This window comes from Dendropsophus ebraccatus, chromosome 10 (genome assembly GCF_027789765.1).
Source record: "Dendropsophus ebraccatus isolate aDenEbr1 chromosome 10, aDenEbr1.pat, whole genome shotgun sequence".
NCBI lineage: Eukaryota > Metazoa > Chordata > Amphibia > Anura > Hylidae > Dendropsophus > Dendropsophus ebraccatus.
This window is the reverse complement of record NC_091463.1, coordinates 52,352,713-52,366,695: the sequence shown is the minus strand read 5'-3', so window position 1 is coordinate 52,366,695 and position 13,983 is coordinate 52,352,713. Positions and strand designations below refer to the sequence as shown.

The window sequence follows — 13,983 nt, the reverse complement described above, 5'->3', positions numbered from 1 at the left end:
AACAACATAATCCAGCTGAACATGATAAAAACCTCTGCTCTGAAGTGCTAATGTATAAATAACCATAGTTGAAGCGCTTGTGATTGACAGAGAACACTTTAAATGAGCAGCTAAATGTGCAGTTCTCATTTTCTGTTTTCATTTCCTGCTTGGTATCTTCTCCTATGATGAACACTTAATGATGTATTCCGCTGAGCAAAATGCACTCGCTCTCCTGCTTGTTTATTGCTGTTGTGCTTGAGTTTGTGTATCCCTTCTCAGTAAGTGAAGTGCTGCCAGCAAATAACTCATAAATGGAAAAGTTAAAGTAACAATAAATGATGAGCGTTGAGCAGTTACTTTTATTTTCATTATAATTTGTACAAACTTGCGTATTACAGTGCACAATAAAATATTACAGGGTCACGGTACAGGTCTATTCATTTTGATAAACTATGGGAGGTTGCCTTTCATTTAAATATAGATGTCTTATTCCAGGTGTCTTTTATTTTATCACTGACATCTTTGCTTGATCACATTTAGATTTTCAAAATTTGGGGGTCAAGAATTCTTTGTAACATCTCTCAAAGCAGATCTTAAAGCGTAACTGTCATTTAAATGTCATTTTACAGAAATCAATACATAACAATAGTACAAGTGATAAAAAAAACCTCTGTAATAGGTTTTGCTAAGCAAAAGAGTTTCCTTCTGTACTCAAACAGCTGTTTTCCTACCCCCCCCCACACACACACGAGTGAACACGGAGACAATGAGTGAACACACCAAGATCCCAGATAAGCACTGACCTTTCTGACCTGTGAATCCAGCATTTTATGTGCCCAGACAGTCTGCAAACTGTACAGCATCTTTCCTGTTCTCCCTGCTCACTCATCCCCCTCAACCCCTCCCCACTCCATAGTTTATAATGAGCTCAGAAAACTCGTCTTTATTTTGTTCCTCTGTAATAAAGACAGCTTTGCCTGATAATGCACAGATAAGAAATGAGAGGGGAGGCTAAAAAAACTGCTTTTTGAGTACAGAAAGAGGCTTTATTGCCTAATAAAACCTATGACAGAATTTCTTAAAATCGCTTGTACTATTGATTTCTGCAATAAAAATTTAAATTTTTATGTTTTTGCACTGGGATATATTATCTGGGTATATTATCTGTTAAAAGACAACAATGAATAAGGGAATACCACAGCAAGAAAGGTGTGTACTTGGTCTGCAGCAATGTTTAGTTAAATAGAATGTGTCAAAGTAGCATCAACATAAATGGCAGGACGTGACTATTATCCAGAGCGTCTCACTGCCGTCACTGGCTTGTTTTGTCCCTATAGTGCTGTATATCCTTACCTCCTCCTTAGGAAAATAACACACCTGCATCTTGCCATTTACATGATGTGCCATAAAACGTGATTTATCAGACCACGCCACCTACCGCTCATATACTCTCATGCCCATTGTAGGCAATTTCGGGGGTGAAATCTGTCAGTCTGTGGCTTTGAAGCCTTATGTCCAGCTTATCACAATGCACTATGTTCTGACTCCTTCATCTCAGGCAATCATTATCCTTTTTTAGCAATTTGTGCCATAATATCTCTCCTTTGGGATCTGATCAGATAAACTCTAATGTGGCATCAATGACTCTTGTCTTTTCATGGCCCACTTTTGGTATGTACTAAACAGTGCATTCTGGGAAGATGTTACATGAGCTGCTATTTTGGAAATGTTCTGCCCAGTCTATCCATCAAAATTTGTGAAAGACATTCTAAAACTACCACTTTCCCCAAATTTTCATCAACTTCAAGAACTCACTGGTCACTTGCTGCCTAATCTACCCAACCCCTTGATGGTCGCTAGCAGAGGCTGTAACAGGAACTTTGAGAGATAGGGATAGCTGTCCAGGCATTATAGGAATTGTAGTTTTGTAACAACTAGAAAGCTGAAGATCCCCCAGTCCATAGCATCCCCAGCATAATATAACAAAATATGATACTATAATACCCTTTGAACTATTGTAAAGTAAAACTAACAATTATTTTTTGGATTTTCCAGTTTTTGGATTGACCACAGTAATGAAGAGGTCAAAGTCTGAACTGTTCTTTTAATGGTTGTCCACCACTTCTTCTCCTGACCATTGTTTACATAGAACTAGATTCCAGCTGAATAAAACAACGGCCATGAGTCCCTATTATAAGCTAATTTACTAGACTTTCAATATAAAGAAATCTTTCTTACGGTTTCAGAAGCTCCTGTAATTTTGCAGCGATGTTACCAACAACACAGTAATGAAAGAAAAAGGTTCTAGCACAAAACAATATTTTTATTTAATCTCTATCTCACATACGAAGAGTTTGAAAAATAATCCTTTGTCTAAATTTGATAAGCTCAGTTGTTGACACTGAGAGCAAAAACAATGTACTCCATCACACAGGTAATAAAAGTAAATGAAATAAAATCAGACTTTTTAATATGTGAGATATTCCTCCCGCAAATACACTACAAGCCAAACACAATAAATTTCAAAAGCAAAAAGAATAGAGAGTTAAGGCTATAATACAATGTAATGTGTGTAGCAATAACTGGATGTGTTCATGAAATCATTACACTCATATTTCCTCTAGAGAAAAAAAAATGAAATCCTTTAATTACCAACAAGAAATTTGCTTCAAATTTCCGGAGAAATAGCTCAGACAACAAATCTGACGGCTGTGCAGGTCAAAAAGTGTTTACTGCAAATAGTACAGTAACTTCGTACTCGTCAAAATCTGATTATTGGATGTGCAGCTATGAGTAAAGCCCATTTTCCAGAAGTTATAACTAGATCCTAGGACATATATTCAAAGGGTGTGTGTGTGTGTGTGTGTGTGTGTGCGTGTGTGTGCGGGGGGGGGGGGGGGGGGTCAAAATAGAGATTTCAATGTAATTGTTATGACTCTATTAGTAAGACAAGCCTCATGGACATAGACGACAATAGACAGTCTTTCCCCTTGAGATGAACGTGAAACATTACTGAGCTTACTCTGTGGCTTTTGAAGAGGTCATTCCACAGGGAGCTGCTATTGTCTCCTCTACCTACTGGTGTCACATGTCACTGCAGTGCTGTACAGATCACTTTACAGCAACCTTCTCTTATCACTTTGGTGATGGTGGTTTCCCTACTGGAGCCACCCCTTGGCTGGGCCCTTCCCGGAGGGATATCTGGCTAGTCCTGTGTTTCGAGACACTTCTTTTGCATATTCATGTTCGCAGGGGGCAATGCACCTAGGATTTCACTGCATTGAGTGCTTTCACTAGTAGCTGGCAGTGTTATCTTTGGCTGATCTACCTGAGATCAGTGATCTGTTTCTCTCATAATATGGATAGTAAGATTGAAAATCTGAAAGAAAAAAATAAATAAATTCAAAAATCAGAAAAAATATATATTTTCAACATAAAAACTAAATTTAAACAACAAGCCCTGGCTCGACAACCCTCGTTAACACTTATATGCATAATCTTATATTAGTTGTTTTTTAATGCTAGACTAGCATAGTTTGCACTCTGATATGAAAACTCCAGTAACCTGATTATCCAATTGTATGTCAATGGGATCCTTAAAAAATTATTAGGGTCTATTACAAACTAATATATTTGATTATTATTATTATTATTATTATTATTACTACAGCTTCTATAAAAACTGAACTCACAACAGCAGTGTGAACAAAGCTCTAGCCACATTTTGTGGCATACTGTACATTGGTTGTATAGCACGCAAGGACCCTAGAGAACTCCCCCCTCACCTTCCCCCCTAACCCCCTTTATCTATTACCTGAGATCTGTCACCTCATCTCATCAGGGACTTCCTGCCATATTTGCTGGAGATAAACGCAAAGCAGACTGTCCTATCATTGACAACAGATCTGTGCCATTCCCTATAAATAGAAATCTTTGCACAATATTTAGAAGCAATAGAGAATGTGGCAGTGGCCGAGGCTGACTGGAGGGATTGTAAGAGACAAAGTAACTCCACAACTTGAGAGCTTGTAAATTGATTTGTGAATCTTTAGCCATTTCTAGACATGGCCAAATCAAGTAGCGAACTTTGAGATTAAACTACCAAGCTGCAAAGCTGACAGATTGATTTGCCACCAGCTAAAGATTCGCAAATCAAATCTCTGCGAATCGCAGTAGTAGTTAAATCGATTTCTTCTATAGATTTTCTTTTCTTCTCCATGAGCTATATTCAGTCCAGGACTACATTAACTTAAGACAGGGATGTCACAAGGTTGCCTAGCTTTTTAATTGGCGACCACAAGTACGGTGCGGGATTCATAGTTTCAGGACTTTTCATTACAGTCTTGTATGTTGCTATTTGAATGGCAAGCTTTTCATGGAGATGAGAACAACATTCAGCCTGGGCATTAATGAATGGATTCTAAGTATGAAAATACAACATCAAACGGAGTAAAATAGCCCCGAAAATACCATAATTAGCATTATTTTCAATAGCAGAAGAAAGAAGAAGCCGAAGTTAATGTATTTTTACTCATACCTCCAATTTAATTATATATGTATCCTATTAACCATCGAGCCATTAACATTTCATAATGATCTCATGCCTATTTGTGCCGTCTTTCACTATAACATATCTCACACAAAGGAGAATTATCCAATTTTGTATTATTTCCTCATTTCCATAAAGGAGACTTTATCGCAGCAACAGGACATTAATTCACATGTCTTTTCTCTGGACATTGATGGTTTAGCAATTACGGAGCTGGTTCTAACAGCTTGAGCATTGAACACATTTTTTTTCTTTGAATTAGGTTACTTTATTTTTTTTTTCCTTTTTTTGTTCAGTGAAATTGTGCAGAGGAATGGTGATCCCTTTTTGTTAAATGTCAGTCTTTTATTATAAGGGGAAATAAAATGGATACACTGCACCAAATAGAAGATTTGCAAACTGAGCACATCCTCATTGAATGAGAAAAATATACACAATGCAGATAGATATTCCTTTGGTTTTCCTACCCCGGGTTTCATGTGGCTAAAGGTAATTTGCAATATAAGGCCATGTTCACACAATGTATGTTTTGCATAAATCACGGCCTTTGTTGCAATTTGTAACAACACCCATGATTTATACAAAACATACGTTGTAGTTAAATGAACGGAACCCCCGCTAGAGCGTATACACATAGTCACAGAATGACTGGTGTTATACCATCTGTGAACATGGCCTAATATGGTGAACCCTAAATAGACACCTAAAAATCCTGAAGGCTATGTTCACACAACGTAATTTTGCAGTAAAGAATGGACGCTGATTGCAATGGAATCATTATCCGTTCCTTACTGCTGGTGCGGCATTGCATTGAAGTCAATGCAATGCCGCCCGCTGTGTTCACACATCGTTACGTTAACGCCCATTCTTTAGAATGGCAATTAAATTAATGTACCGTATTTTTCGGACAATAAGGCGCACCGGACTATAAGGCGCACCTTCAATTTTAGCCTGCTAAGCCATCTAGGTTCATATATAAGGCGCACCGGACTATAAGGCGCACCAGACTATAAGGCGCACCGCATTATAGTGTATAAGTTTGAACGAACGAAAAATGTAATTCACCTGCTGATCACAGTACTTACTGAGGCTCCTAACTATGGTGGCCGTAATGCACCATGCAGGTTAGGCAGAATTCTGCCAGCGAGTCCCGTTGGCAGAATTCTGCATGGAGCATTGAGGCCACCATAGTTAGGAGCCTCAGTACAGTACAGTGTTGCTCTATAACCTCCAGCCACTAGGTGGCGCTATTGAATGAAAGTCTATGCCTGAAGCCTATGCCTGAGCCTGTATCCGGGCTGCGGAGAGCAGGGAGAGCGGGACAGCGGGAGAGCGATACAGCGCTACAACGGGAGAGCTCTACAGCGCTACAGCGGGAGGGCGGGACAGCAGGACAGGCCTGCGGAGCCATGGGCCGGGAGTCCAGGTGAGGGAGCTCTGCGCTGTGCTGTGTGGCGGGGAGATGTGAGCTCAGCAGCCTATCTGCGCCATGGAGGCCGGAGCTGTATCCCGATCCATATATAAGGCGCACTGGACTATTAGGCGCACTTACAATTTCTTAGAAAATCATAGTATTTTAAGCGCGCCTTATAGTCCGAAAAATACGGTACCTCCCTATTATTTCCGGACGCTATAAACAGCGTCCAGAAATAATAGCTTTTCACACAATGTAATGTATGGCAGCAGCTGCACATTACATTGAAATGAATGGTTAATTGATTTGCCGGCACACCCGACAGTGCCCGCAAATCAATAGTAAAAAAAGAACATTCCTGCAGCTGATACAGAGGAACATCCTAAAGGCAGTTTAATGCAACGGACGCTGTTAAACATAGTGTGAACATAGCCTTATACAGTACTATGACTTGGGGGGGGGGGGTGACATGTACTAATGTACAGTTTTTTTTGCCTATGTTTTGTCACATTATGCATATTTCTTTTTTGTCTGACTTTTCAAACACGTTTTATCAATCATTTGTACGTTTGCTCATCGTCATTTTCATCTCTTTTCATCATCTTTTATCTTAATTTTTGGCTTAAAAAGGAAACGTGGTTTAAGTGCTCTGGCTTTTAAGACACATCTATTATTTGTGAGTTTTTAAAAAGCCCCTAAATTGTTGCGCACATCCAGTCAATAGGTAGAATACACCCACACAGCAAGAAAGTGCATGAAAAAAATTCCTAAATTCACCATACACATTTGCATAATTGAAAGTGGCATTAAAAAGAGTTCACGCTGAAAAAGATGGGTTCAAAAGTCACAAAAGATTAATTCCTCCTTCGTATTTATGAATAAGGCCTCTTGTACAAGAGAATATGTTATGTATGTATTGTAAGATCCTTTAGAAGCGATGTTGACAGTTCATGCAGGTATTCCTACATTTTTTATCATTATCCTTAGTGGTGTTATGTAGAAATCACTGGAAGGTAAAAATATGCAGTTTCCTTTTTATGTGTAGTTATATCTGTGTGTGTGTGTGTGTGTGTGTTTATGTATGTGAGAATGTATGTATGTATGCATGTGTATGTTGGTGTATGTATGTGTGTGTATGTCTGTGAATATGTATGTGTGTGTGTCTGTGTGTGTGTGTGTGTGTATGTATGTGTGTGTCTGTGTGTGTGTTTCCATAATAGTAGAAGGATGCTTTGATTAGTTAGTAATGTTTCACTTTTTTTTAATGCAGTCCAGAATCTATCCATAGTAAACAAGAGATATCTACAGAGGTTCAGTAATTCCCCGTGGACTGATTAAGTTTGCAATCGGGTTTTAGATGTAAAGGTGAAATAACACATGAAAATGCCAGATATGCATGCAAGATAAGTACTAAAAGTCAAAGGGTAAATGCTACACATGGTACTGAACAAAACTTATAGGCTGTGCTCACAAAGAGAAAAGATGACCGCCTTTAAAAAAAAAAAAAAAGTCAATTTTTATAGTCAATAGAATGCAGGGAAGTCAATAGAACGACAGCTGTCCAATGCACACAGTTTATTAAATAAAGGACGTTGTTTGCACTGACATCAAAATAATGTTTATGACAATTATTCGCAGACGTCTTTTGCAAACAACGAACATTATTTTTTTTAGTTGTTTACACAGTTTTTTTTCTTTTTTTTACCGTCCTTTCATCGCCTTTACTATTAAATTCAATGGGCTTAAAAATTAAAGGGCAATCGGTACACCTGAACTAGAATAATGTTCCAGCGGCTGTCTTCACACTGATGGCTGCTGAAACTTGCAAAACAATGGACATTATTTAATACTCAAAACAATAAATGATATTTCAAGTTTTAAACAATGGCTATAAAAAACGTCATGTGAACATGACGTACACTGCCATACACTGTTATGCTCTGTGTAGATGCACAGCGTGAGATAAAGAGAGACTTCTTATATTTTACACTCAGGGTAATGGTTATAACTGTAGGATTAAATGGTTTGCTTTAAATTGTTGTTGTTGTTTTTTTAATAGTTTAATACCCAAATAGCATAATGGTTTTTGTAACATTTAACTGGCTATGTTGGATGGTGATGTTTGACCAATATTTGAAGTAGCGAACACATAACTGCCTTAGGCTATGTTCCCACAATGTTTTTTCCTTGTCTGTTTAAAATATTTAAAATGATGTCCGTCATTTGGAGTCCATAATGACGTCCATTATTTTGAGGATTGTCCGCCCGTCATTGCAATAACAGCTGCTGGTACATTATTCTAGTTTAGGTGGGCTAATTGGCCTTTGGATGTTGGTGCGTTTACAAAGAGAGATTTATCTGACAGATTTTGGAAGCCAAAGCCAGGAACAGATTATAAACAGGGAGGAGGTCATAAAGGAAAGACTGAGATTTCTCCTCTTTTAAATCCAGTGCTGACTTTGGCTTCCAAAATCTGTCAGATAAATCTCTCTGTGTAAACGCACCCTAAGTCTTTAATTGAAAATTCTATTGGATTTAATAGTAAAAACAGGGATAGGCTATGTTCACACATCGTTTAAAAACACATCGTTAAACAGCCGGCTGCTGATACCTCTTATTGGCTGCAGGAATGTTCTTTTTTTACAATTGATTTGCGGGCACTGTTGGGTGTGCCCACAAATCAATTAGCCATTCACTTTGATGTAATGTACAGCCGCCTCTGCACATTGCATTGTGTGAACAGCTGATGATAATTGACAGGCACTTTATTCTAACGCCCGTTCTAAAGAACGGGCGTTAGAATAACGATATTTGGACACAGTGGGCGGCATTGCATTGAAGTCATGAAAAGAACAGACGTTGAGGCCATTGCAATCAGCGTCTGCTCTTTACTTATAACAGACGATGTGTGAACCTAGCCAAAGGAGGGTAATAAAAGGAAAGCTGTGTGCAAACAACTAAAAAATAACATCCGCTGTTTGCAAAAGACATCCGAAAATAATTGACTTGATCATTATTTTGACGTCTATTGACTTCAATGCATTGTATTGCAGTCAGTTAAATTGCGGCAATAACGGCTGTCTTTTCTCTTTTTTTGACGTTGTGTAAATACAGCCTAATGGTGCGTTCACACCTACAGGATCTGCAGCTGATTTTCTGCAGCAGATTTCATTTAAATAACTGAACACAGCATCAAATCTGCTGCAGATCTGCTGCAGATCCTGTAGGTGTGAACGCACCCTAACAAAGCAAAGCAGCCTAAACAATATGGACGGATCATACTGTATTATGAAAACCCAACAATGTTATATAGTTTATATAAAATATATAAGATCAAGTTTACATCTTCCCTTATAATAATAGTTGATGACATAAAGGTGTCAAGTTCATCATACAACTTATTGGGAGGGATCAGGTTTCCATCATGTTTCCATCTGTAGTTTTCACAACCAGAGGTCAGCACAGTGGCTTTTCCTGTTGCATCGCTGGGGTCCTGGGTTCAAATTTCACCACGGGCACCATCTGCAAGGAGTTTGTATGTTCACTATTTTTAGAGCTCTAATGGGGACATAGACCTCAATTGACAGATCTATGTGAAGTGCTATGGATCAGTTGGTGCTGTATAAATAAAGATAAGTTATTAATATAGTTCCATCATAAGTGATTGCAGTTTTAATGAAAATCTTCAATGTAGGTAAGAGCCTTAGTTACAATTGAGACAAAGTTATACCAACATATTAGACAATTGTATGCCATCAGGACATTCATAGATGTTATAAGGAAGAGTTAACATTCTTGCCCAGAGTGAGAGTTGCCTTTCAGCCTGCAGTGTTGCTGTGCTCACTATTTTTAGTGCTATACCCAGGCCAGCCCTCAATCCATACTGGTATCATTGCTATTAGTACTTATTCTATCTGACAGTCCTGTACCCACAAGCTGCCTGGCCTTCCAGTCACAAATGCCTGTATGATTCCCATATCTCTATAAATGATTAGAGGTCATATGTAATAGATGTCTCATATTTTGTGATGATTTACAAAAATTAGTAGATGGTTACTAAAGCTTCACTTATAGGCATGCTCCATGTACAGTAAGTTATCATTACAGTCATACTGGCAGGTCACACCATGAAACAGGAAATCAATACACTTGTGTTGCCTGTAAAACAGAGACCAACAAAAAAATCCCTTCTGCCATGCTTGAATACCTTTTACTGTTAAAGAAAGAAACCATCACGTGTTGTTCACCTGTCAGATCCCATTGTCTGCAGTGTCAGCTAAGTAGCGATCCACCCCACTAGACACCAGGGAACGGCTGCATCAAGTAATCGGATGCAGCTGTCAACTTTTACAGCTGCATCCGATTACTTTATTAGCGGGCACGCGATCGGACCGTGCCCGCTAATAGCCGCAGACCCGGGCTACGAGCGGCACCCGGGACCAGGGCAGTTGAGAGCATGGCCGTCGCACGGCCCCGCTCTGAACACATGGAGGCGGCCCTGGACGTACAGGTACGTCCAGGATCGCCTAAGGGTTAAAGTTACTTCAAACTTTTTTCTAGAGATGATTGAATCTTCCAAGATTCATTTTGGGTCTGATTTGATGAAACTTACTGTTAGATTTAGAATAAAAAATGCCCTGATTGCTAACACGAAATATGCCATGGAGCAAGGACTCTTGTCAGAGGCTCCTGTACAGTACAGTGAGTTCACCCAATGAATGGAGTGATTGTAATCTGTGATAAATAAAGCATTGCCACTTAGGGCTGTTCAATATACAGGAGTATGGATGAAACAAGTGCACAATGAACCACAAGAAGTGTGTATTGTAAAGAAATCAGAATTATTTATGAAATTCAGATTTGTGCTAAATCAATTGTTGACTCTTTTAGATAAGCTTCTGAACTGAAGAACGAATTCCTGTATTATTTTTTTTTTTTCCAAAACAAATTTTTATTGAAAGAAAGTAGAGACATAAGAACATTGTCTTAAAAGTAAACAGTAGTGCGGACTCGTAGGTCCTGATAATTAATACAAGACATTCAAGATGTCCTTTACGTTGAACAAATGACCATTGTCAGATCCTCAGAGATGTTTTACTGGAATTCAGGACCAATCCAGTTTGTGCTGATATAATTCACTCACCTGAAAGTTTAACCATTTATGCATAACTTATTTAAAATTTTTACCCTTGGAAACAGACAGCAGTCAATCTCCACTTTTCTGCCAGAAATTTGATTTGATACCTTAATTTTAAAGTGTACTGTACCTGTGGTCATAAAAAAATTGACATAATTATGTTATGATTCTATTTGTAGGAGCCGAATGTCCAGGTCAGACCCATACCTATTGTAACAATAAGCAGGGAGAAGACTGAATGTAGGGCAGTCCACTCCCCACTCTGTGTAGAAAAAAAGAGTTTGGCTCCATAGACTTAAGACCCTATTGCACACACAGGTTTATTGTAGCCCAAAGCCAGGAACAGACTATAAACAGAGAACAGGTAATAAAGGAAAGACTGAGCTCTCTCCTCTTTTCAAATCAATTCCTGGCTTTGGCTTCATTAATCTGTCAGATAACTCTGTGTGTATAATAGAGCCTTTACATTAGGAGCCCAACTTATAAGGTGACACACAGCCTGGAGAGGACCCTGCTTGTTCTCACGATTAGTAAGGGTCTGAACACTCAGACCGGGACCGATCAAAACTTTTGACACGTCTCTATGACATGTCAAAAGTTTTTTTTTCTAATGACAGGTACACTTAAATTATGCAACTGTTGCCCAACCATAATATATTGCACTTATGTAGCAGGGAAAACTTATAGAGCAATACTTCATGCTACTGTAGACATGTACTAGATAATACATAGCTCTAATGTGAGTTTTAGTCTTCCAAAAATTACAAGATGTTTCTTTTTTCCCCATATTTCTTTTTTTAAGACATTTGTAAAATTTGCCTCGTTCATCATCTTAAGTGGATTCTCATTTATGGTAAAATTAATCAACCAAGTTAATTAAGATTTACTCTGTAGCGTGATCACAGGACGCCAGTTAAACCTATTACCATACAATTTGTATTCGTAGTTAAACAAATGATTACTTTAGTACATATAGCAATAATTACCCCTCTGTCAGAGAGATAAATGTGCAGGAAAACAAAGCCTCCGTAAATTATGTACAGCGGTCAGTCTCCTGCTGCCTATACAGGATTTATGGCTTTGTTCCGGCAATGTTAAATTTCATAAAGCAAAGCTGATAATAAGCATGAATTAGGGGATAAAGATGATGAATTCATGTCTCAAGTATGTTTTTATTATCTGCATGTCTCTTTTCTATCCTCGGGATTAAAGTGTTTCCTTTTTTATAGCAGTTCACTTGTTTGGTTTAACTTGGCAACTTCAACCGGTGGAGAGTCAGCTTTACGAGAATGGGGTCAGTAAAGGAAATAAAGGGGAGGATTCTACAGACACCACTTATTCACCACTCGGAGGAAAGGTTACTGATAAAGCAGAAAAGAAAGGTAATTATTACGCAATTTATAGAGACTAGAATATTTTACGTGAGTGCTTCTCAATTCCAGTCCTCAGGCCTCACCAACAGGTCATGTTTTGAGGATTTCCTTAGTATTTCACAGGTGATATAATTATACTATGTATGGGTGATCTATGTATGGGAAATCCTCAAAACAAGACCTTTTGGTGAGGCCTGAGGACTGGAATTGAGAAGCACTGTTTTACATTGTCCCTATAGCACTTATATTATTATGTCATATTATTAAGTCATGTTTGTTTCTAAAGGTAAAGCTGTATCAAATATATTTGTATTGTTTGTATTATAACCTTCTTCATTGTCAAGGCTTCCTTATAAAAAAAAAATGAAATATAAATATGGCCATATATCAATAAATAAGATGCTAAGATGGCCATACGCTTATTCAGCAGTCAGATATTCCTCACCTGAATTATGTCCTCAGACAATAAAAGGGCAGTAGCCCCATCCTTCTCCTTTAAGGGCCGCTTACATGGGACCAATGCTAGAAATGCTTCTACGTCTGATAATTGAACTGTGTAAAATGACACCAATTAGCCAAGACTGAGGGAAATGCCCAATCCTCGGCTGATCGGGTCTTTAGAGCAGGCTTTCATATTTATCACTGTCAGACACATTTCTTCCTGTGTAATCAGGGTTATGTGTGGCCGATAACAATATAAGAAAACAAACAGAAGGTATATGTGTATATCTGTGCTGTCAATTTAAAGATCACAAGCAGCAGTGCTGCTTGTGATCCGGTATCCAGGTCTCCCATCCTCCGTCCGCCATCTGTGTCTTCAGATTTCCCCTTCTCTGGAATGATTGACAGCCAGAGGAGGCGGGGCCTGAAGATACAGCCAGCAGACAGAAGACCGGGATGCCCAATCACAAACATACACTGCTGTAAGTGTAGACCCTGGTGCTAGTATTCTTTAAACTGACAGCACAGATATATACAAATCTGCTGTCAGTTCCAGGGCAGCAGGAATGATACAATGATCGTTCATGCCGTCCGGATGCTAGACTTCTTGTGCTATGTAAATGAACCATAAATGAGCGCCAATCTTGTTGAATGACACTCGTTTGGGCACCACATCCGAGAAATCTGTTAATCTAAAGGGATCCTTACTGTTAGGGGAAGCTGGGATGCATTTAGATGGTAATGTTAAATCATGTTAAGTTTGTCTAGGATTATTAATATATGGCCATCCACCTTTAGAACCGTAAAACATTTTATCAAATGTTTGTTATATTGACAGATATTAGCATTTTTGCTATATTCAGTTTTGGCAGTCATTTTTACAAAAACAAAACAGATGGGGCATCCATATTGATTGACACTAGAGAGGAGTGAATCTTCCAAGAGTCTTCTTAGATTCAGATTCAGTGGTGCCCTGATTGCCCTGCATTTGCCCATGCAATGTATGTAAAGGAACAGGGACTGCTGTAAAAGGCAAGAGCCATTGCTCCTGTACAATACACTGTAGGACTAGACCAGGTGTTTGAGC

General features: G+C 38.6%; 1 protein-coding gene across 5 annotated transcripts in view; it reads left to right on the top strand.

The window, feature by feature from the left end:
• The window catches only part of TENM1 (teneurin transmembrane protein 1), a 316,457-nt gene that overhangs the window by 64,856 nt on the left and 237,618 nt on the right, over window positions 1-13,983 (top strand). For 4 of the 5 annotated variants that reach the window (XM_069986815.1, XM_069986817.1, XM_069986813.1 and 1 more), the window contains exon 4: window positions 12,312-12,464. In XM_069986815.1, coding sequence (XP_069842916.1) covers window positions 12,312-12,464 — 153 coding nt within the window. The remainder of the gene's footprint in view (window positions 1-12,311; window positions 12,465-13,983) is intronic. The other variant, XM_069986814.1, reaches the window with a different exon arrangement.